This window comes from Fusarium tjaetaba (genome assembly GCF_013396195.1).
Source record: "Fusarium tjaetaba strain NRRL 66243 chromosome Unknown NRRL66243_c0000229, whole genome shotgun sequence".
NCBI lineage: Eukaryota > Fungi > Ascomycota > Sordariomycetes > Hypocreales > Nectriaceae > Fusarium > Fusarium tjaetaba.
Window position 1 is genome coordinate 27,945 of NW_023501425.1, and position 20,586 is coordinate 48,530.

The following is a 20,586-nucleotide window of genomic DNA, read 5'->3' on the forward strand; positions in this document are numbered from 1 at the left end:
GTGGCTAAAATGGATATTCTCGAGGTGTATACTCGAACAAAGTTGGGTCATAATAAACTCATTGGCATTGCGTTAGACGGATAGAATTGATACCTGGTCTGTTTCTTCGACCCTGTTACTGTTAGTGATGGCTAGGAAATAGAGCCTTTTTCTTTCAACGCTTGAAACCGATGAACAGTGAATCTCCTCGTGTTTGCATTGTTGAAGATTGTCAACAGCAAGTGACGTAGACGTAAAAGTAACGGTAACAACTTGGAGCCACGTGGGAGTGAATAGTTGCACAGATGCCACAGATGATCAGGGCCCAATCACTTACATGAATATGTGCCTAATTTGGATATTGGTTCAACCTCAGTGGTGATGTTCAACACATGAGCTCCACTCTACAATACAGTGCACAAACCTTAGCACTGTATATAGCACTGTATCCAGAAATGTGGGACTAGCCAATCAAAGCGCGAAAAAGAAGAAAATTTCTGTGTGCTGTCAAAATAGGGCAGGAATTAAGCGACAGTCGATTTCGATCACGATTTTAGCAAAGTGATCTTTGAGCTCAACTTATCGCGACGCTTCGACAACCACACCCAACGACCAAACTCCCTTTCACCCACCCAACCCCAACAATACCGCAAAAATGGCCGGCGGAGTTACCGTTCGCGATGTCGATGTAGGTACTCCCTGAAAAACAAAAAACCCATCATAGGAAACGAAATACTCTTCGAAAATATCACACGATCTCTACTCGACGACTTGGCGACGCAATCTTCCAAGAGAACCGCTTGCCCGCCATGGCGCTGACGCAGCACGATTATTATATATATACCAAATATTAATTGAAACGCTGTGTCGGCTGCTGTGTTCAAGGGGCTGGGTACAAATGGGATTGAGGAGCAGGCGCGAGGGAGTCGAAAGACTTCTGACGACGGAATCATGCTAATGGGTTTTGTGACTGCAGGCGCAGAAGTTCATCACTGCCTACTCTGCTTTCTTGAAGCGTCAGGGCAAGCTCCCCATCCCCGGTAAGAACCCTGAAACATTTAGATGATTGTGAAATACTGACTTTCTCAGGTTGGGTCGATACCGTCAAGACTGGTCCTGCTAAGGAGCTCCCTCCCCAGGACATTGACTGGTTCTACGTCCGTGCCGCCTCCATCGCCCGCCACGTCTACCTCCGCAAGACCGTCGGTGTTGGCCGTCTCCGCAAGGTCCACGGCACTGCCAAGAACCGTGGCAGCCGTCCCTCCAAGCACGTCGATGCCTCCGGCTCCGTTGACCGAAAGGTCATGCAGGCTCTTGAGAAGATCGGTGTCCTTGAGCAGGACGAGGACAAGGGTGGCCGCCGCATCACTCAGGCCGGACAGCGTGATTTGGACCGAATTGCCCAGACCACCGCTGAGGCCGAGGAGGAGGAGGATGACGAGTAAACTAAAAAAACTGGCGGTTTCCGGTCAAAGTCAAAGGTAGCAATGGCAATGGAATTGGGCGTTGGGTCATAGATTTTGTCATGTATGAATGAGATTCCCCCGACACTGGGTCATTCGGTTTGGTCAAATTGGACCCGTCCAACTTTGTCGTTCATTTTATGGTCGATCTGCTATTGTGAATGTGTATCCTGAATGTGCCTATGTGTTTCATGCTAGTAGCTTTCACTCAAGTTGTGAAATAATTTCATTTACCCCTCTTTATCCCCTCTTCTCCCCATGATCTCTCCCTGATCTCTTTTCAACACCACCTCCTGGAGATAGGGTTGAGGCAAGCCGAATCTTTGCTCGCCCTGTCCCCTTTTCTCTTCTTCATTTCTGTGTATCTTCAACATCTCATGAGATATTCTCTGAGCTTAAGTATTTCTCTTCTCTTAATCTTTGCAAAGTGAGGTTATCGCGAGTTCTCTAACTTGGTTTCTTCAAAGCGCCGAGCTTCTCTATTTGCAACTCCATTTCCACGTGTTACGAGTTTATTCTCCCTGTTTAATCTCGAAGCATAATCTCATACTGTCAGTTATTGGCCCGGCTTTAAAGAGTTGTGCGAGTTCCTCTCGAGAGCACAACTTGTGCAAAGCGCATCATCAAATTTATCCACGTTCGTTGAAGCATCCCTGAATCACGATGCATTATACCCTTCACTCTCTTCACTAAAATCTGCTTCTTGAGTGGAGTGATCTGTAAGTGTGTTATAACTTCAACTCCAAGTCCTCGGCTCCTTCATGAAACTCATACACTACTTCAAGACACTCATACACCTTTCACTCACAGGCACCACTCCCCTTTCCAAATTTTCAAAATGAACACACCGCAATCGGAAGTGTCGAGCTCGGAGGAAGTTGAAGAGGTTCTTCCAGTCTTTGTGTCTGCTATCAGCAACCCATCACCCCTTTTATACTTCCACCATGTCATCGACCCCGATACCACAAAGCTCACAGCTCAAGTTCTCGGGGCTAACATCTCCTTCGTCTTCAGCCATCGTCGAGCAAAGAACTTTCTCTGTAGATCCTCGATTGAAGCACAACTCGAAAACAAAACCACAGGGTTCGTTTCCATTGTGTCTGCAACATCTCGCCGTGTTGTCTTAGCAGCAGCTGAATCAGGTCATGGTCTTGGAAAATACGGCGATGTGTTGGACAAGAAGAAAGGCATTCTTCCAAATAGTATTTGGACCAGGCGAGTCGTGTCCATGGGTAAGGCCCTTGGTATGAACATGAGAAGTCCGTTTGACGACCCCACCGGCTGCAGAAGGGGAAACATGGAGGGTATCTTTCGCGGGTCTCACGTTGAAGTTAAACTCGCCGTTCATGGTATCTGCGTTCTCCTTCAGACTTTCGAAATCACAAAAGACTTTAACAACGTCACGATGAAGCAACTGAACCAACTTCGACAAGCTCGCTGGGAAGATGGGTCTCGACCAGTTCTCGAAGTGTATTTCTCCAGAAAGTATTGCAAACCCTGCAAGTCTCTTGTGCAGAAATTGCAAGATGCCACTGGAGTTACCATCAGACTTGTATGGAAGCCTCGCCTCGTGATGAAGAAGTACATCATCAGGCCAATTGATAGAAACCGAAAACCTGGCGAGCCTCTACAAGCACAGGAGTTTGAGCCTCAAGACTACGACTTTGGAGACGTTCTACCTGATGATTCTGACATAGAAGTCATATCCGACGACGAGGATGCCAAAGAAGAGGTTGACAAGATTGACCTTACCCACATTCGATCGACTTCACCAATTTCATGGAATCAAGAGATCGATGATTATCTGGATGGTCTCGCTTATAGAGTAGGCCAGATGCAAGACTGCCCAGAAGGTGCCAGATCAGCCATCGTCGAGTTTGCCAGTATCAGAGTCAACGCCAAGAAGTCTCTCGATGCTGCAAAAGTCAGCAAGCCCCTACCAGCGACGCCGGTTATAGAAGCACCAGCAGATTTCCTCGAGGGTGATGATCGACAGCGGCAACGACATACGTTTCCTTGTGCGCAGAAAAGACTGTTTCGTGGACCAAAGGATCTGAATGACTCGAGAGCAAGAAGTGTTTCTCCCAGACGCCGGGCACAGTCAGTCAGAGACCGCTCACCACGAAGATACAATCCGGGGCCATTGGGACGCCATGCGACGGAAGCTCCTCAAGGGAGGTCTTCGGCTAAAGCCACTTCACTATGTCGCTCTATTCGTTGATTCAACGTCACCAGAAGACGAAGAGGTGCTCTACGAGAATTCTTATACAGATGAAGCATATGGCAACTATCTGAGTGCTGTTGAAGGACAAAGAAACTATGTCAAGGCACCACAAAGTTTTTGGAAGGCTGAAGCCAACAATGTCTGTGTGAGATCAAGAATCTACTATACTTCTCAAACCGCGAAACGAGAGGATACTGCAAAGATCTATCACGAAAGGGGGCACATTTGTCAGAAGATCACAGGATCGATGTATTATCAAGTTCATGATTTCACAGCATTATCTTAGTTTTGGTAAAACTTGCTATCAACTGTTTCCCTTGTATCCATGTGTATTCGTTGCTTCTGTTATTCATGAGACCTTCGCTTGTGTATCACTTCAACCCGTATTACTTCATATCCTTTCCAGAGCTCTCTTGTAGCAGCTTCTTAAATCCACCTGCCAGCTCTTTTATCACCACATTTACATCGGGAGCTTCAGGTCCCTCCTCAGCTTCCTCGATCGCTGCTTGAAGGGCTTCTTCTCTCGCCTTTTCCGTGCCTTCAACTCCAATCTTACCCATAGTAAGAGCATTCTTGACATCTTTTCCATGTCTGACGGGCCCCTTTGGTTTTTCTGGTGTTATAGCTGTGTCTTCTAGTAGGCTCTGCCATCGAGAGAGATACATGCCTGGGCCTGACATGTTGCCTGATTCTGAATCATCAGAGTCGATGATGCGCTGTAGGCGACAGAGAGAAAGGGCCTCGACTTGAGCAAGGTATGCTGCGTGGTTATCCAATGAAACGAGAACGTCCTTTTGAGACTTCTCAGGAACCGACTGGAATAACTTATTCAGTTGATCTTCCATGGTACTCACATCAATAGTACCATTAGTCGCCTGCTCTCCAGCTTCGGCATTGCTCGTCTTTTGCACAGGCTTTCTTTCCTGGCGAAACTTTAGTACGGCATCGTTGGTCCATTTCTTCATCTCTTCCCAAACATCAGGACATGATGCTGCAAACGCGTGAACCCATCTATACATGAGCTCTCGGTTTCTCATGAAAAGACCAACGTAATCGTCCACGGTTGGCATGCTACCGTCCTTCTTCGGCTTACCAGCCTTGATAAACTCGTCGATGAACAATTGGCCCGCTTCGACATGCTCCCGCAAATCTATCTGGGAGTGTACCATACGGATCATAGGTTCATAGGCGGCAAATAGATCCTTGATAGTCGCGGTAAAGAGATCGGGAGGCTGGCGACAGAAGGCTGTTGTGATGCTTTCACGATCGCGCACGGAGAGAAGAGCAGAATAATACTCTAGACACTGCGCGTGCTTCTGATCATCAAGCTGAGTTGCTAACGTAGGATTGGACCCGTTGAAAATGGCAGTGATAATTGACTGAGCATGTTGCTCGCTGGCATTACGAACCGTCTTATGCTCATCGCGACTCATAGCGATATACTGACGAATAGCCTCGAGCATTTCGTCACTCGGTCGATCCTTAGCTCTCTCAACCTTGTCTGCGCTCTTCCGAAACTCTCCAGCATCCCACGACAAAACTAATGAGATGATCCGCTGCAAGAGGTTCATGCCATCATCGGCATTGGCGGTCAAGCCGATCCAGTTGGTGACGCTCGTAACGCTCAACTTTGCAAGGAGTAGGCGTATCATGGCGCTAATCATACTAGCAGCATTGCCCATCCGTAACGTCTGCTTGACCATTTTGTAGGGGATGAGGTTGTGAACGTTTTCGAGTAGTTTGAGGAGATATTGGCCTTCTGGAGAGAGGACAAAAATATGGTGGATAAAGGTAGCGAGGCTTTGCTTTTGTTAGTGGGAGGTGGTATATCTCATATGGAACTTACTGGATGATGGCGTATTCAGCTGCTGCTCCAATGACTGGCGAATGACTCTCGAGATCTGAAGTTTTGCTGAAATGATCAAACATCTCATCTGCCAAACCTCCATATACCAAGCCCTCAACAACATCATCCCACGCCTTTACCAGGTCTGCGGCCTTGGTCCGATCGTACTCAACCTTGTTATCTGAAGGCTTTTCGGGTCGATTTGTTTTCTTGACACCGCCAAGAACTCCTCGGCCAACCATCTCAAGAAGTCCACTCGACCCAGTCGCAAGCACCTTTCTCGTCCCCAAAGCACCCTTATCATAGCTCTCTGAAAGTTCTGCCTCTCCGAGTCTGGTCAACAAGCCTTGTACTCTAATAGACCAAAACTCGCGTGGTAGATCTCGCACACCCGGAAGTTTTAGAATGAACCGCGTTAACATGGTATGAAGAATAGGTGATGAAGAAGGTTTCTTATCGTCATCATCGCTAGGAGTTTCCTTGACGTCTTTTGCGGCTCCTTGCTTTGGCGTTCCTGGTCTTGAGCTCACAGGTGTTCCCGCCCAGCTTCTCCATCCTGTGCTTGCGGGTGCGCTTTGCGTAGTTTGAGGTTCAACCGTTGCTCTTGAGAAAGGATAGCCATAGCCCGTGACTGCATCCGGATACTTGAAGCTCTGTATTTCTGCGTATGTTTCGTGGTGTGTGAGGATATCAAACAAGGCATGCACCTGCTCAGGTGCGAGATTTGTAGACGTCATGATATCTCATTTCACATCGAGGGCATGCGACGTAGAGAGGAAGGGAGATGAGTCTTAGTAAATAGACGTGTGAGATGTTATTTTTTCAGCGGCTTTGGATGGATGTGATGAAATGCTCCAGTGGTCTCAGTGGATACAGTGTCTGTTGTAAGAAAGTTCCACTGACTTTTAGTGGAGGATTTACTGTTAAACTTTCGATCAATGAATAAGTGAATGAGGCCTCAAAGGGCAAGAATCATGGAGTGCCATGCCATACCTTCATGGTGTGGTGACGTAGTCTTGAGGCTGTACTCGCTAAACCTTTTCTGTACAACCCCCACTATGATCATTGACGTTTGACTACAGCTTCATATTTACCTCATTCTGTACAACTTGTTCCGATAAGACCTTTCATCGCATACAAGGCCGACTAAAATACTTCGAGAAGACTTGCTTTTTTCAACGCTGTATAACACATCACTTCACAATGGAACAAAACATTTAAGGTAAAGAAGTCAATTTCAACTATCAACCAATCGTGTATACCCTCGTGACAAAGGAAACGGCCGTCACATCACTAATTAATAAAACCTGTAGTTTTCCCTAGCCAAGCACAATACTCGCATCGTGCTTTATCCGCCCATCGTCATTGCTTCCAGTGTGGTATCAAAAACAAAGAGAATAAAGACAACTCAAGTACATGAGCATGGGTATAACGTCAACAATCCTCCCCTATTATTTTTCCTGTGCCTAATTGGCATTTCCGTCACATTGGATTTAAACGGGGTTGATCTGGCCAGTAGGCAGGCCGGTCTGGCCGTTGGTGAAACCAGCAGGGTGCTTGCCATTAACAGCACCGTTACCGATCTGGAGACCGTTACCGCCGTTCAACGCACCATTACCAGTGTGGGTGTTACCTCCAGCAGGGTAGAAGTCGTAGTCAGCGTTGGAAGTGTTCTTAGGTCCAAGGTCTGACACGGGATGAGCCTTGCGCTGGATCTTGGGAGCGGAAGGAATGTCAGTGCTCTTCTTGGCGGAGCCGATAGAGAAGACAGGACTCTCCCACTTGTCACCCTTGCGCGCAAGCTCCTTGTACTCGGTAGCCTTGGTGCTGATGCCACCAGGGAGGTCGATGTTGGGGAAGATGCTGTCCTCCTTGGTCATGGCAATGTTGGCCTTCTTGTCAGAAGCAGCCGCCTCAGCCTTCTTCTTGCCCTTAGTGAACTGCTGCTGGGCAGCGGTGTAGTAGCGGTTGTAGATGTTGGGAGCGTTCTCGGGGTTGCTCTTGGCCTCAGCAGCAGCACGGTCAGCCTCCTGCTTCACCTGGAACAGGAGCTGGTCGAACTTGTTGCACTGGTCCTTGATAGCCTTCTCGACAGCCTTCTGCAGAGGAGGGCGGATAACCTTGAGCATGAAAGGCTTGAACAAGGAGAAGAGCAGCTTATGGTTGGACTTCTTGACCTTGATCTGCAGCTTGTTGAAGTCAACATCGACCTTCTCAACCTTGAAGTAGTTCTGGCGATCCTTCTTGTCGGCGGTAGACACCTTCATCTTGAATGAAAAGCCATCACCAGGGAGGATGATGTCAGCAACACCAGTGTCGGTGATGGAAGGGAAGCCCTGCTTGCGCTTGATGTGGAAGCTCACATCACGAAGATCCATCTGGATGCCAGCAACCTTGACCTCAACGGTCTGGTGATTCTTGTTGGCGATCTTCTTGCGGCCCCATCGGAAGTAGTGCTCGCTGGAGACCTCAAAGATGTTGGGGGCAAAGTTGTCACTCTCGAGGACTAGGTTCTCGATGATAGCATCAACCTGGGAGTCGGTGTACTCAATTCGGGGAATGGGGATGTAGGCAATGTTCTCAAGAGCGGCCGGGAGAATAACATCCCTCAAGTCCTTGAGCAGGTGAGGCTTGAAGACAGGCTTACCATCCTGGTCGTTGCCAAGGTCCTTGAACAGCTTCTGGAGAGACTCGGCAAAAGCATGGTTCTGAGGGTCCTGATCGAACTGGTCGGCAAGGAACTTGATCTCATCGACAACACGGTCGGTGTGACCGCGATATTTGTTGCGGAGGAGGTATCGTCCCTGGTCGTAGAGCTGATCCCACTCACGAGTGGACTCATCCTCGAGGATGTAACCTTGCTGAAGGAGGCATCGGCGGATGTAAGAATCCATAGCCTTGAACCAGTCCTTGAGCTCACGGTCGTTATCAGCGTCGCGGTAGATCTGGCCGATGGCCTCCCAAAGATCCTCAGTGGAGGTGCCGTTGGCGAATCGCTCAATGATAGTGCGGAGGTCACGCTCAGCGGCAGCAAGGCCACCGCGTGCGTCCTTAGCAGTGTCGGTAGAGCCCTGGCCAAGAGTGCGGCCGTGGCGGCTGTAATTCTCAGCCAGGCGAAGAAGAGTCTGAATGGCCTGAGAGTAGTCCTCATGCTGCTGGCACTCGAGAATCATCTTCTTGAGACGCCAGATGGTCTGGTCCTTACGCTCCTGGGGCATCTTCTTATCGAAGTAGTTGCGGGCCTTGCGGCGGTACTCCTCATTGCGCTGCAGGATGTTCTCCTTGGTCTCAGGATCGACCTTGTTGTCGAGCTTGGCCTCAGCAGCCTGCTTAGCGGCACTCTTACCAGCCTGGGGGTCGGTCTGGCGAGCGGCGTCACGAGCGGCGTCGGTTGAGGCAGGCACGGAGTTGGAAGGCACATTGCCAGTCTCGGTACCGGTGGTAACCTGAGGGTAAGTACCCTGTTGAGCATTGGACTGCTGGTTCTGCTGGAGCTGTCCGGGAGCGGCAGCGTTGATACCAGCGGAAGCAACGTCCTTGGCATCTTCCTTGGGGTTTCCACTGTAAAAGCCCTTGGCCTGCTGCTTCAGGTTGTCCTTGGAAAAATCGGGAACCTCGTGCCAGACATTGTCCTGGGCAGGCTCGTCGATCTGTCGGAGCTGCTCCTGAGAGGGGCGGACACGGGCAGCGGCGTTGGTAGCAGCATCGCCAGCCATATCACGGAAGAGGACTGTGGCATCAGAAAGAAGCTTTCGGAATTGTCCGTTGGTGATAAGAAGCTGGCCAAGGGTTCTCAAACCCTCAAGAGCTTGGTCACCATCCTGCTTAGCAGCATCCTTGCTGATGGGGGCATTGGGTGTGTTGACACTCTTGGGGTCGAACTGAGTGGTCTGCCAGATGAAATCCTGAATCAGGTTGCCCTCGTTCTTGGAGAGAAGGAGGTGCTTGGCTTGCTGAATGGCGTTGGCAGCGTCCTTGACGAGCTGTTGACCCTCAGCGGAGAGCTTCTCGTGGCGACCAGAGAGGGCGCGAGAAGCGAGAAAACTGTTTAGAGCGACATCGATTTGGTCGTTCTGGAGGAGAATGCATTAGAATGTGAGGAAGAATGGGATCGCGCAGAGAATACTAACCGAAGGGACCTTGCCATTCTGGAAGGCAGAAATGATACCATAGACTTGGAGCTTTCGGTTGACATCGGCCTCCTTTGTCTTGATGTCTGTAGGTTTGTTGACGTCTGGGGCACCGGGCATGATGGGCAAAAGTGTATGGGGTATCTCGTTATTAAATCGTTATGCCACCGGAAAGTATGACGTTAGAAATGTTAGGACGGTAACTCTTTTTTAGAGTTAAGTTCAGGTGACGATGATGCAGTGGATAAGAGACGAAGCAGAAGTCGATCTTATTATGAGAGGGGTAGGAAGCGTTGCGAAGCGTAGCGTAGACGTAGGTAACAAATGAAGAAGCTGTTGTTTGGTATCCTCTGGTAAGGGATGGGTATCACAGAGCAGTTGGGTATTGTATTAGGTAGGAATTGGTATTGGACGGGGTATGAAATAGAGAAAGAGCTCCTGGTACGAGGCAGGAGAGAGACAGGATTAGATATACTTTTCTAAGGGAGACCGCCCGTGACAGGCAGGTACGAGAGTTACACGGTAATGGCTGGATCCGGGCAAAGGTTGGCTTGTTCTTGGCTGGGTTGGGCTGGGCTGGAGAAAGGGAGTGTGAGGTAGTGTGGTCAGTGACGTTGACGTTTGCTAAGGGCGACGATGTTGATCGAGGACGTCATCGGTCGATTCACACAAAGATGCCCTCCACTGTGTTGACCAGGCCCAGCGCCAACGCACGCTACTGGCCAGGCCACAGACCAATTTTACAGTACAGGCACCTCGATGCGCTATCGTTTCTGTCTGGGCACTGGCATTGGCACTGGCATCGGCATACATTCATTGAATCACTGATTTCTGCTACCCCCCTGCTTGGCTATGACACTCAAATCCGGAGCGAACCCTACGGCCAAACAAGGTACCCTACCAACTTGAGCAGGGGTCGAGCAGATGATCGAGCTGCAAACAAGCGGAAAAAAGGGAAGGGAAAGTGTACCAGGGCAGCAGCTGAAGATAACAAGGGTGGGCTCTAGACTCTTTTGCATTGCGATGATGCTGCTGTTTGATCCCCAATTAAAGGCGTTTCGAAGCGTCAGGGGAGACGGGTTAAGCCTCGTTGTTTATACCCTTCGCGATGCTACCTCGACGACGATCTAGACCTCTTGACCAGCAACAAGATGACAACCGTTGATGATCGCAAGCCACGGCTTACTCTTTGCTGCTGGTGATCTTATTTATTCAATTCACTGTCTAGATAATGGGCCCATAAAGAAGGTTGCCCCAGGGAAACCCATCAAATGTTGCGACATGTCTCACAGTCCCCTGGCTGGTTCGCTGAATCAAAGCCTGGTAAGACAGCACTACGGGCACCAGTCTAGTCAAATGCAAGGTGCATTTTTTCTCTCTTTCATCTGCTTGCTCTGCCAAGGATCGGTCGGTGGTGCAGGTCTGACTCTGTACGTCTGGTCTTCCTGAATTCTTGTGTCTTGCGTGCTGTTACTGAACCGAAGAAAGTGACATGGCTTTGGCATTGACTTTGGCATTTGACTCTGACGTTGTATCTCCAAAATTTGATATCTTCTTATTCCCGAGGTCCTCTCCGGATCGCCAATGTGGATTCCGTCGATGATCTGCCCTGTCCAAGCCTGTCCCATGATATAATTCCCAATGGGAATCCCACCTTGCAGAGCTGATGCTGAAGGAATCGACAAGGATGTCAATGAGCCTCCGATTTCTTTTCTGCCCGTCAACTAAAAAACAAGGATGCCCTTTCTTGGCTGGAATGATGAATCTTAAAGCTGGCAGATGGAGCTCGAGGAAGCTGTTATTGTTTAGCTCGCTCCCCACGTTCTCCACTGACTTTTAACATGATGGCCTCATAGGTAAACCCCAGCTCCTGAGCTCATGAGCAAATCGTCATAGCTCAATTTCCAGACCCAATGACACGTAATGGCCTAATTTGACGTTTTGTTAATTGAAGCCGACACATCGCGTGCCCTGATTTCCGCCTTCATTTCCTAATTCTCTACGGCTGCTGTACGAGACTGGGTATGGTAGGTTAGACTAATCTCCAGGTTAATTAACTGGCCGCGTGGGCTGATCTTGATCGTGGCCAATGCCGCGATCGTGTCAAAGCTTTCGTTAGCTCAACGTTAAAGTGAGCGCTTCATGACGTCACACCATAGCTTGAGCTCCCAAGAAAAAAGAGAACCGACGTCAGGTCTGCTAGGGTTTCATCACAACCCAAAATCGGCATCAGGATGCCATGAATTAGGAAAATTTCCAAGAGAAGATGGTGTCGAGCTACGGCAAGGATTGCATCGAATCTGGCTGGCATCTGGATACGGCATATCCAACAACTGGACGATATCATCACCAAGCATCCAATCCATGGAGCTGTCTCTTCAGTCACATTAACAGTGCAGTTGCATCAGCGCTGTCGAGGCAATTCCCGCGTAAAACAACCACAACCACAGCATGCATGTGATGAGTGAGAGAAACTGAGACGTCGATCCGATGAGTTTCGTACCGAACTGTAACCAAGGGTGACTGACGTCTTGGCCGTGTTTCGTCAGTCAGGTTTAGCTTTGAGCCACTGAACGCATCAATGCATCCCTCCCATCACACTCTGTCCACACAAGCAGCGTCTCCTTTCAGCTAGCTACTTCAATTTAATTACTCCTCGTGTTTCTTGACAGGAAAAAGGACCGACACGCGGAAAGAAATGACTCTTTGAGTTCGAATTTTATCCTACATAATACCGATTGATCTCCTCAGCCTAAATACCCACGCATCGCTTTTCCCATTCCCTCTCGGGTTGTCGTCGTGTGCTCGGCTGCTAGGCGATCGTTGCCCAGTCAAGCTCGAGCCACAACGTGCTCAGTTGCACAAGCGTAGCATCTAGATTCCTGGAGACTCATCATCTCCGTCTTTTTGAACTGCCATTGGTAACACTGCCGATGGCTGGACGCGGCACATGGCTACAGGCTAGGTATGCAAGCTTCCATCTGCTACAGGGACAAATAGTATCATCTATAATGCAGTGTCTCATTGTGTTCCTGTCCGTAGTATCTTTTGAGGGAGGCATCCCATTCAGATGAACCATCGATGTCTAGGGTAATTCTCGTTGTCAAGTCGACGTGGTGTCGATTTCGCGACATGCTCTGGCTAGCAAGACTTTATTTATGATCACAATGGATGGGGAATGTGTCTTTATCTTTAGTTTCGTTTTATTCGATGCGTTATAGCTTTAGGTGAACCGTACAAGGCGAGAATATCTATTCGCAATTGCTGAACATAACCCACCAACACCAACACCAACGGATAACAAGAACCACAAGCATATAACAATGTACTTACTAACCCAATCCATTGAAAGGATTTCCCGCGATCAATAACGTCACTCATTCTGATCATGATGTGTACAAGAATATAACCGATAGCTTAGCTCTTTGCGTGGTCGAGTTTACGCTTATCCATAAGGTAGGCGATCCTCCACCCACTTATTTTATCCACATTGCTTGCTCGCCCAGATCTGTTTCTGGATAAAGCGAAATTTGTTGAATAGTGAGTCATCAATTGGGGGGGCTATTGACTGGGCACGCCGTATTGCAATCTACTGAATTATAGGAAGTAGTTATGCCGTCGAAACACCCTTCTTGAGGACACTTGAAGACTAAACACCTAGCTTCCCATCTTGATGCAATACGGAGGAAGAATGCACTTTAAGATCCTAAGCGCAGATAAAAGTAAAGATTGCCGATTTCACCTCTGAACGCCATCTATGCCGTTTCGTTATGCTATATGCATTCCCATAATCCCGGTGTCATTAGTTTTCACGATGTTGGTTCTTCAGCCTTTAACCCAAGGTCGTTGAAAACGCTAGCCTTGACCTGATTAGCAACCAGACCAGACCTCTCCTTAGATGCAATGAGGCTGGCTTCCCTTGCCAGCTTGTCCATGGCCTTGTCGGAGCCCTTATGGCTCGTACCCATCATGCCTTGTCCATTTCGGCTTCTCGTGATGCCTGTCATCGCCTCCTTGATTTTAGAGCTCAAATCGAGCATCTGCTTGTTGCCATAGTCGCGGTTCGTGATCAGTGGGTTCTGGCTAAGAGTCTGTACCCAGTACTTGTGCCAGAGGAGCTCAAGGAGATGCGAGTCGAGAGAGCTCTTGAAATGGGACACTTCGAGACTGTAGTAGCGGCCTGCATGAGCACCAAACTCGGCAGCCTTGGCGAGCGGCACTGCCTGGAAGCCATCAGAGGTGACTGTGCCGGCCTGGTGGTCCTCTGGGTAGGTTCTGAAAGCGCCGATGTCGACCTTGCCTGAGTTGATAGTACGGTCGGGGTCGATAACGACGGCAAGGAAAGGATCCTGCCATTTCTGCTGCATGGCCTCTGTATCAACATCGATACCACTCAGCCAGCATCCGTAGCCTGGGTGACTGTGGTACCAGCCCACCACATTCTCCTGTCGGCCCTGTGCTCGACAAAGATCAAGATACTCGACAAGATATTCGTTCGCTTCGCCTTGGGCGTTGACACGAGTCTCTGTTCCTTCAACAGGCAGTCGGAATGCGTCGGTGACGATAAATGTGTCCTGGTGGGTGTAGCCTTGCATCAAGCCCATGACCTCAAGGTTGCCGCCAGATCGCGCGTGCATGGTCATTTTTATAAGAGCAGTAGCGCTTATTCGCACATGCTTGAAATAGTCTGGTGTTTGCTTCCATGCCTTCTCGTTGTTTATGGCCTTCTGAGCATCGGCGTCGAAGTTGTAGAGAGCGTCGCGTTTGGGATCGACGAGCTGGACATTGTTGTCCAACTCTGGTACACATATTAGCTACAAAGTTATGCAGGTTTTCATAGTGAGACATACCCCAAGCCTTCAAAGCAGATGCCTCCATCGTGAAGACTCCGAATGTTTGATAAGGTGCGAAGGTAGAGTGTGAGACACAGCAAGTTGACGTTGGTTCCAGGCAGACAGGGTGCCCCGCCTCTTATCGATAAGAGCTCCGTAAAGGTACACTCGTACACTGATATCCACGGAGGAGCGCTGGAGTCGATCTTGAATATTCCATTTTATTTTTAAACTCTACTTAGTGAACAGGTTAAATGATGTATCCCTAAACTTTTACTCTGCTGTGCTTCACTGCTATCGTTTTGGTGTTGCTTTTTAGTACATGTGCCTCTCCTCATTTTCTTATGGAGGCCAGAGAGATATGCAGCCATCTCATATAAATGGTAAAAATAGACAAAGCATGTAAATTAAGAAAAAGAAAAAGCAAAGGTCAAGAGAAAAGAAACCCTGCAGAAATTATGAGCACATAGAATGATGGTTCACTTGAGATTTATCGTTGCCTGACTCGTTTTTCGTTGTGACCTTGGAATCCTATGAAAATACATACTAGCCACTTGCTCGCATGCATATTTGTAACAACAAACGAAAAGAAACAGCCAAATGCGGACCTCAGTACCCATTTAAGAGCGAGCAGTTTTGCAGACTTTGGTGGCATCATGCTGAATGCATTCTATGGGTTCATCATTGGCGCGACTGTTCAGTGGTAACTTTTGATAATTAACTGCCCGCTCAGATGTGAGTGAAGGAGAAAAGGGAGCCAACAAAGCTGAGAGGCGCTTGGTGGTTATATGTGCACATAAAAAGGATATTTTCCAAGATAAAGTTACACTGCGCCAGGCAGCAAAGCTCACAAAAGTCTAAAAAGCAACGAGAGCTAACCCATGGCACGGTAGAGTTGGAATTGGTATTCATCCACTTGATATGATCTGTCACAGTAGGCCTTTTTGAAGCGACTCTCGTAAGGGACGTGCAATGAATCAAGAACGATCGCTTATCCTATTATCCTTTCCCCATGACCTACCCTTTTCTCTCAGCATCTTTATACATTCCATTTACTCCCTGGACGTGCCACTGCGAATAGGCATCGCTGCTCTATAGTACCAATGAGCTTGAGCACTTTCACTGTTTCAATCGACCCTACTATCTCACTCTTTGACTTCAAGCAATGTCCCCGACTAGCCGTGCTGCTTTGAGCGGATTTGTGAGCTGATATACGGTGTCGTAAACGTTACACGGAACTACGACGCTCGGTTGAAGGTGGGTGATGATGCAGACGATGGTCATACTGAGGGTTCAGAGCCCAACGATGAGATATCGCAAGCGACCGCGCCGCTCACTCAGCACAAGCTGACCTCCCTGTACCTCTTCTAGGAATTTCCGCAATTTTGGCCCGATATCACAACGAAACCCAGCCATAACGACATACGCAACAATACCACGATATCACCTATATTTGTCCAGGTCCCTCTTGATATCCTGAGCCAAGTCGGGTACTGCATTAGGTATGAATGGGTAGAGGCTGTTCGCAAACCGGCGTAGCAGGGACGGGGCTTAAGAAGAAACTACAAGGGAAGAATTGGCTGAATTGCGCGTGCCTCAGTGACCACACAAGCGGGCAGGATAGAATACCTCTGTTTTGTGAATCCATCCGTGGGTAAGAAAGATTCACTGAGGTCCCGTGGTCTCATCATAGGCGCAACTGAGTCGAGTGGTAACAATTTATCGACAAACTACCCGCTTTGCTGGGACGCTGAGATGAAGAAGGAAGAGGACGAAGAGGGGGAGTAGCAAACCTTGAGGTATGGTCAGCTGGGGTCTTATACTTTTGAGAGGATTAGACAAGCTTGCAGCAAGTCGGGTCTCGTGCATGATATGATAGCTTTTCCTCTGTAAAGACTAAAATGCATGAAGAAATACAGCGAACGGAAGCACAATTGAGGAGAGGAAATGTGTATTCGTGGTGGCAATCTTAGGAAAAGATTGGCATGGAAAGCCTAAGTGCATGACTACGGCTCTCTGAAAAACACATCGAATGCCCCTGAGTACCTGCGAGGCGCGATGCTCCCAATGTGGTGCTACATTCATGCATGGATGGGTTACAACACCTGTAAGTACCGAACCTCATTCCGTAAACAACATGAGAAAAATCAGGGCGAGGGGCAAGAGGCTGATTCTCTTGAAGGTAGGGATGAGGAAGAAGAGGAAGGAATAAACGACCCTCGCCACAATGCTAACATGTAATATTCTGTGCCTCAGTTCCCAGTATATCAAACAGCCCACTGAGTAGACTGTCTGCTTGGGCATCTCCGTCCTGCAGGTTGGATAGCTTCATTGTCATGGGTTCATCATTGGCGCGACTGTGTTTGTGTACAAAGGATATAACCTGACTTCCTGCTTTGCCAGGCCATAAAAGATAAAACTAAGGTAGAGAACAGCCGCTGAAGCTGGGGGCAGGGCTATATAAGGGTCGGCGAAACTATGATTTGTTTTACTTCACACGATATAAAGTTTGTGAAATTAGAAGAAATGGAAAGTAAATTAGATACAAACTGACTGATGATCGATCTTTGATAAATGTCAGTTGAGAAAACAGTTATACAAGCCAGATTTCCATGGTAGCCGATTACAATACTTAGACAGCCCCGTTCAACGGAGCAGAAGGATACGTAGGTCGTTGAATTCCCATGCGGAATCGAGGAACACGATCCATTCGGTTCAAGGCTGTTGTGGGCATTCTTAGGACTGTTTCGCGATACATAGTCTGCGTCTCCCACTCATAAGAGCATCCAATAGCTCGCTGCATTCCACCCTCGGAAGCACAGAACATGAGAGTGACAGGTGGCCTGACAGCCTCGAACAAGGTCAACTCCATGTTGTACGTATCTACAAGAGTGAAAATCTGAAATTGTTAGTCAACAATCAAAAGGCCACAGAAGACAAAAGTGACTCACCCTCATGTCGCCTGGACGAGCTTGCTTGGCTGCCTCAACCTTCATCCTCACCTCAGGATCCTTGTAAGGGTCGACCCCCACGCGCTCGCCATCTTCGTTAACGACACTTCGGCTGAGGGGGCTTCCATTAGTGCTCCAGGAGAAGCGACCAAAGTTACCTCCAAAGATGGACCTCTCAATAGTGGGGGCATTGAGATGCCCTTCAAAGCCAAACATCTCGGCTTGAGTATCAGCAAACTTGCCACCATAAATGACTCGAACCAGGTTAGGTGTGATCAACCAGATCCAGACGAAGAGGAGGAGGAAGATGACACCGGGGGCAATCAGGGCAGTTGCAGAAGTAGCGCTGGCGCCGGTGGTATAACCATACGGGCTGCTAGAGGAAGTGCCAGAAGAGCTGCTAGCGGATGCACCACTTGCAATGAGTGCAATTGCAATGATGAAGAAGACTCCGTTCCACTCAACTGCCAATGCTGCGAAGTATCTCTTCCATGACGGTCCAGTAGACCAGTACACGGGATAGAAAGTCTTCCAGCGGATGGAGATGCCCCAGGCACCATCGATGATGATGGTGTCTTTGTCGGCGATACCAGCTACCTGGCAATAAGGAGTAATGTCCCAGAGAGCTGACTCATAGGCATCCTCCATGTCGTACCATGGCTGATCCTTGTCTCGGGGGAGTGTGCAGATGTACCTCTCGAGGAGTCTGTCAGAGTCGTTTGCCAAAGACAGTCTTGAGAAAGCCTGGAAGGCTGTGTCGGTTCGGTCAACTTGAGGTCGAAGTCTCAAGAGACCCATGAGGGCATAAGCCTGGTCACCAGGGAGATACTCAGTAGTGTGGCGGCTGTAGAGACACTTGAGCGCCAGAACAGCTTGCTCCAGACGACTCAGGTTGATGGAGCCGAGATAATGATCAATCAGATGGCGAGCCATGTCAGAGTCCATGTACGTCCAAACCAGAGCAGCGAACTGGTTCTTGGCGACAACCAAGGGGGACTGGAGGTTTCCATCGCGAGTGTAGACCGAGATAGTTCGGCCTGGGCTCAGAAGAACCTCAGGGAAAGTCCACATCCGACTTCCCCACTCGCGAAGAAGAGACTCAGTGTTGGCCTTGCCTGAGTGACCAGCCTTGGAGCCTTTACCCCTTCCAACAGCGATGACCATCCTGTCTGAACCGCGGAGAACATCTGAGATGCGATAAACATCAGACTCAAGCTCATTCTCATCGCGCATGCAGCTACAAGCGATCCAGTAGGCAGGAAGCTTTGCAGCTCGACAAGCGGTCTCAGCGATATGATGAAGAGCCATCATGTCCTGCTCAGAGCTATGGCTAAAATGCTCAGTCGAGTAGGCAACGAAGAGATAGGCAAGGTTTGTGTCTTGTCCCTCATTGTTCTCCCACTCGACGACGCTGCGGACATCTACTCCTCTGTTCTCGTCGTTGAACGGCTCACGAAGGAAGCAGAGATAGCGAGGTCTCAACATGCGATAGATCTGATTGTTACGAGCCATAAGGGATAAACCCTTGCGGTTCTCGAGCAAATTGCTCCAGACCTTGGCGTCGCCATGATACCTGTAAAGAACAGGAGCATAAGCGAGGTTTCGCTTGATGACATTAGGCTTGCCATCCCAGAACTGCCGATGTTAGTATACTTGTCACAATATTTTATCAACACGCAAACTTACAACAAGCGCCATGGCAATGGCAGCCGGGAAAGTTCTCAATACCATGATACCCCAATCTTCCCAACTCTTGGGATCGTAGCTAAAGTCAATGATCCATGTAGCAATGCGCACCTTCATCGGAGCGACCTTGCGAACATAGGTTCTCTTCCAAGTTGAAGTGCCAGGGCCTTCATAGATGGAATCAACACATGCAACATACATGTTGCGTAGGTAGCCATCATTGTGGTGCAGATACCGATCTGAACGAGGCTTGAAGGAGACACGACCCGCATAGTCTCTATGTCTCAACTTAACCTCACTGTTCGTGTAAGTATAACCAGGCTTCTGGTACAAAACAGGATTACGCCATCTGTAGATGGATCGCGAATCAAAGAAGTGCTTGCTTCCTTTGAGCTTGACAGGAAACTCCTTTTCAGAAACCTGAAAGCATTGTCAGCAAGCACTTGTCATAGGATGGGAGAGTATTCACTTCTTTCTCATTTGGACTGGTCGAAGTCGTGAGAGGCGTGGTAGTTACGGGGACAATGGCACCTTTGTTCTGCTGAGAAATGTTCAATTTAGAGACTAGAAACAAAAACAACCACGGAAGAGCTTTACCATTGGTCCGTCCTGCTGACCACTGCTAGAACCCTGTTGATAGATGACACCTTGTTGACCATTGTAGGCCTGGATTTGTCAGTGGTTGCAATAGTAGATGATGTGTAGTTACTAACCATAGATGGCTGTTGGTATTGCATTGTGTTGTGAGTCTGGGGTTGCCCAAGAGGGATGGACTGTTGGTATCCTAGCGACCCAGGGGAAGCTGGATAGCTGTGGGACTGGGCCGAGAGTGGGCTCGTGGAAGGCGATACAGCTTGTTGATATGGATGAGTGTATGGCTGGTTCTGGTAGGACTGTCGAATATGAGATACTGGGAGGGTAGTCGAGATATATAGATACTCACGACGACCGAGCTGCCTGGAGTATATGCACCGCCGTGGGCTTGGTGAGGTACAGCAGGGGGTGGTGTCTGATTATACTTGGTCTTGTTAATACCAGTCCTCTGCAGATTAAAGCGAAGTCGACTTACATTGCCAACAGAGTTGGGATCCCAGTGCCCTCCGTGTGCCTGTGACAGGTGTCAATGACTGAATGAAGCAAGGGAGAAGACGAGAGGGAAATACCATGGTTCAAATAAGCAGAGCTGTGATGAAGAGAAAGTGATAAAACTCGGGATGAAGGAAATAGAAAGGGTCAAAGTCCTTGAGACCGACAGGTGGTTCTTCTCCACGCTAATAAATCACAAGCAAGCCCTACGGCATATGTCACAAAGGAGCCGCAGCCTGACTAGAAGGAGCTGAGCATGAAGCTGAATGGGTGTAACACATGCATCCTATGAGAACACAGAGCCTAGGCTCCGATTTTGAACTATATCTTAATATACGCGCTTGATAGCACCGTTCCTTTTGCCACCGGAGACCTAGACCTTTCAGGAA

The 20,586-nt window shown here is 48.8% G+C and overlaps 6 protein-coding genes across 6 annotated transcripts; 2 read left to right on the forward strand and 4 right to left on the reverse strand.

Moving 5' to 3' along the window:
- Nucleotides 1-634: 634 nt before the first annotated feature.
- FTJAE_9968 (40s ribosomal s19) lies at nt 635-1,424 on the forward strand (the record flags this gene model as incomplete). The annotated part of the gene is made up of 3 exons (XM_037356943.1): nt 635-667; nt 956-1,019; nt 1,069-1,424. 3 exons carry the CDS (start codon nt 635-637, stop codon nt 1,422-1,424), a joined length of 453 nt encoding a protein of 150 aa, XP_037202959.1.
- An 856-nt stretch (nt 1,425-2,280) lies between these two features.
- FTJAE_9969 (uncharacterized protein) lies at nt 2,281-3,952 on the forward strand (the record flags this gene model as incomplete). Its single annotated transcript, XM_037356944.1, has 2 exons — nt 2,281-3,460; nt 3,531-3,952. The coding sequence occupies 2 exons, from the start codon at nt 2,281-2,283 to the stop codon at nt 3,950-3,952; spliced, it is 1,602 nt and encodes a 533-aa protein (XP_037202960.1).
- Nucleotides 3,953-4,052: 100 nt separating this feature from the next.
- On the reverse strand, nt 4,053-6,249 carry FTJAE_9970 (px domain protein; the record flags this gene model as incomplete). Its single annotated transcript, XM_037356946.1, has 2 exons — nt 4,053-5,466; nt 5,513-6,249. 2 exons carry the CDS (start codon nt 6,247-6,249, stop codon nt 4,053-4,055), a joined length of 2,151 nt encoding a protein of 716 aa, XP_037202961.1.
- Nucleotides 6,250-7,005: 756 nt separating this feature from the next.
- FTJAE_9971 (uncharacterized protein) lies at nt 7,006-9,762 on the reverse strand (the record flags this gene model as incomplete). Its single annotated transcript, XM_037356947.1, has 2 exons — nt 7,006-9,585; nt 9,643-9,762. The coding sequence occupies 2 exons, from the start codon at nt 9,760-9,762 to the stop codon at nt 7,006-7,008; spliced, it is 2,700 nt and encodes an 899-aa protein (XP_037202962.1).
- Nucleotides 9,763-13,451: 3,689 nt separating this feature from the next.
- On the reverse strand, nt 13,452-14,520 carry FTJAE_9972 (COP9 signalosome complex subunit 5; the record flags this gene model as incomplete). The annotated part of the gene is made up of 2 exons (XM_037356948.1): nt 13,452-14,440; nt 14,493-14,520. The coding sequence occupies 2 exons, from the start codon at nt 14,518-14,520 to the stop codon at nt 13,452-13,454; spliced, it is 1,017 nt and encodes a 338-aa protein (XP_037202963.1).
- Nucleotides 14,521-17,106: 2,586 nt separating this feature from the next.
- Nucleotides 17,107-20,277, reverse strand: FTJAE_9973 (uncharacterized protein; the record flags this gene model as incomplete). Its single annotated transcript, XM_037356949.1, has 9 exons — nt 17,107-17,373; nt 17,426-19,060; nt 19,112-19,531; nt 19,581-19,649; nt 19,709-19,777; nt 19,825-20,004; nt 20,055-20,129; nt 20,181-20,219; nt 20,275-20,277. The coding sequence occupies 9 exons, from the start codon at nt 20,275-20,277 to the stop codon at nt 17,107-17,109; spliced, it is 2,757 nt and encodes a 918-aa protein (XP_037202964.1).
- Between the last annotated feature and the right edge of the window lie 309 nt (nt 20,278-20,586).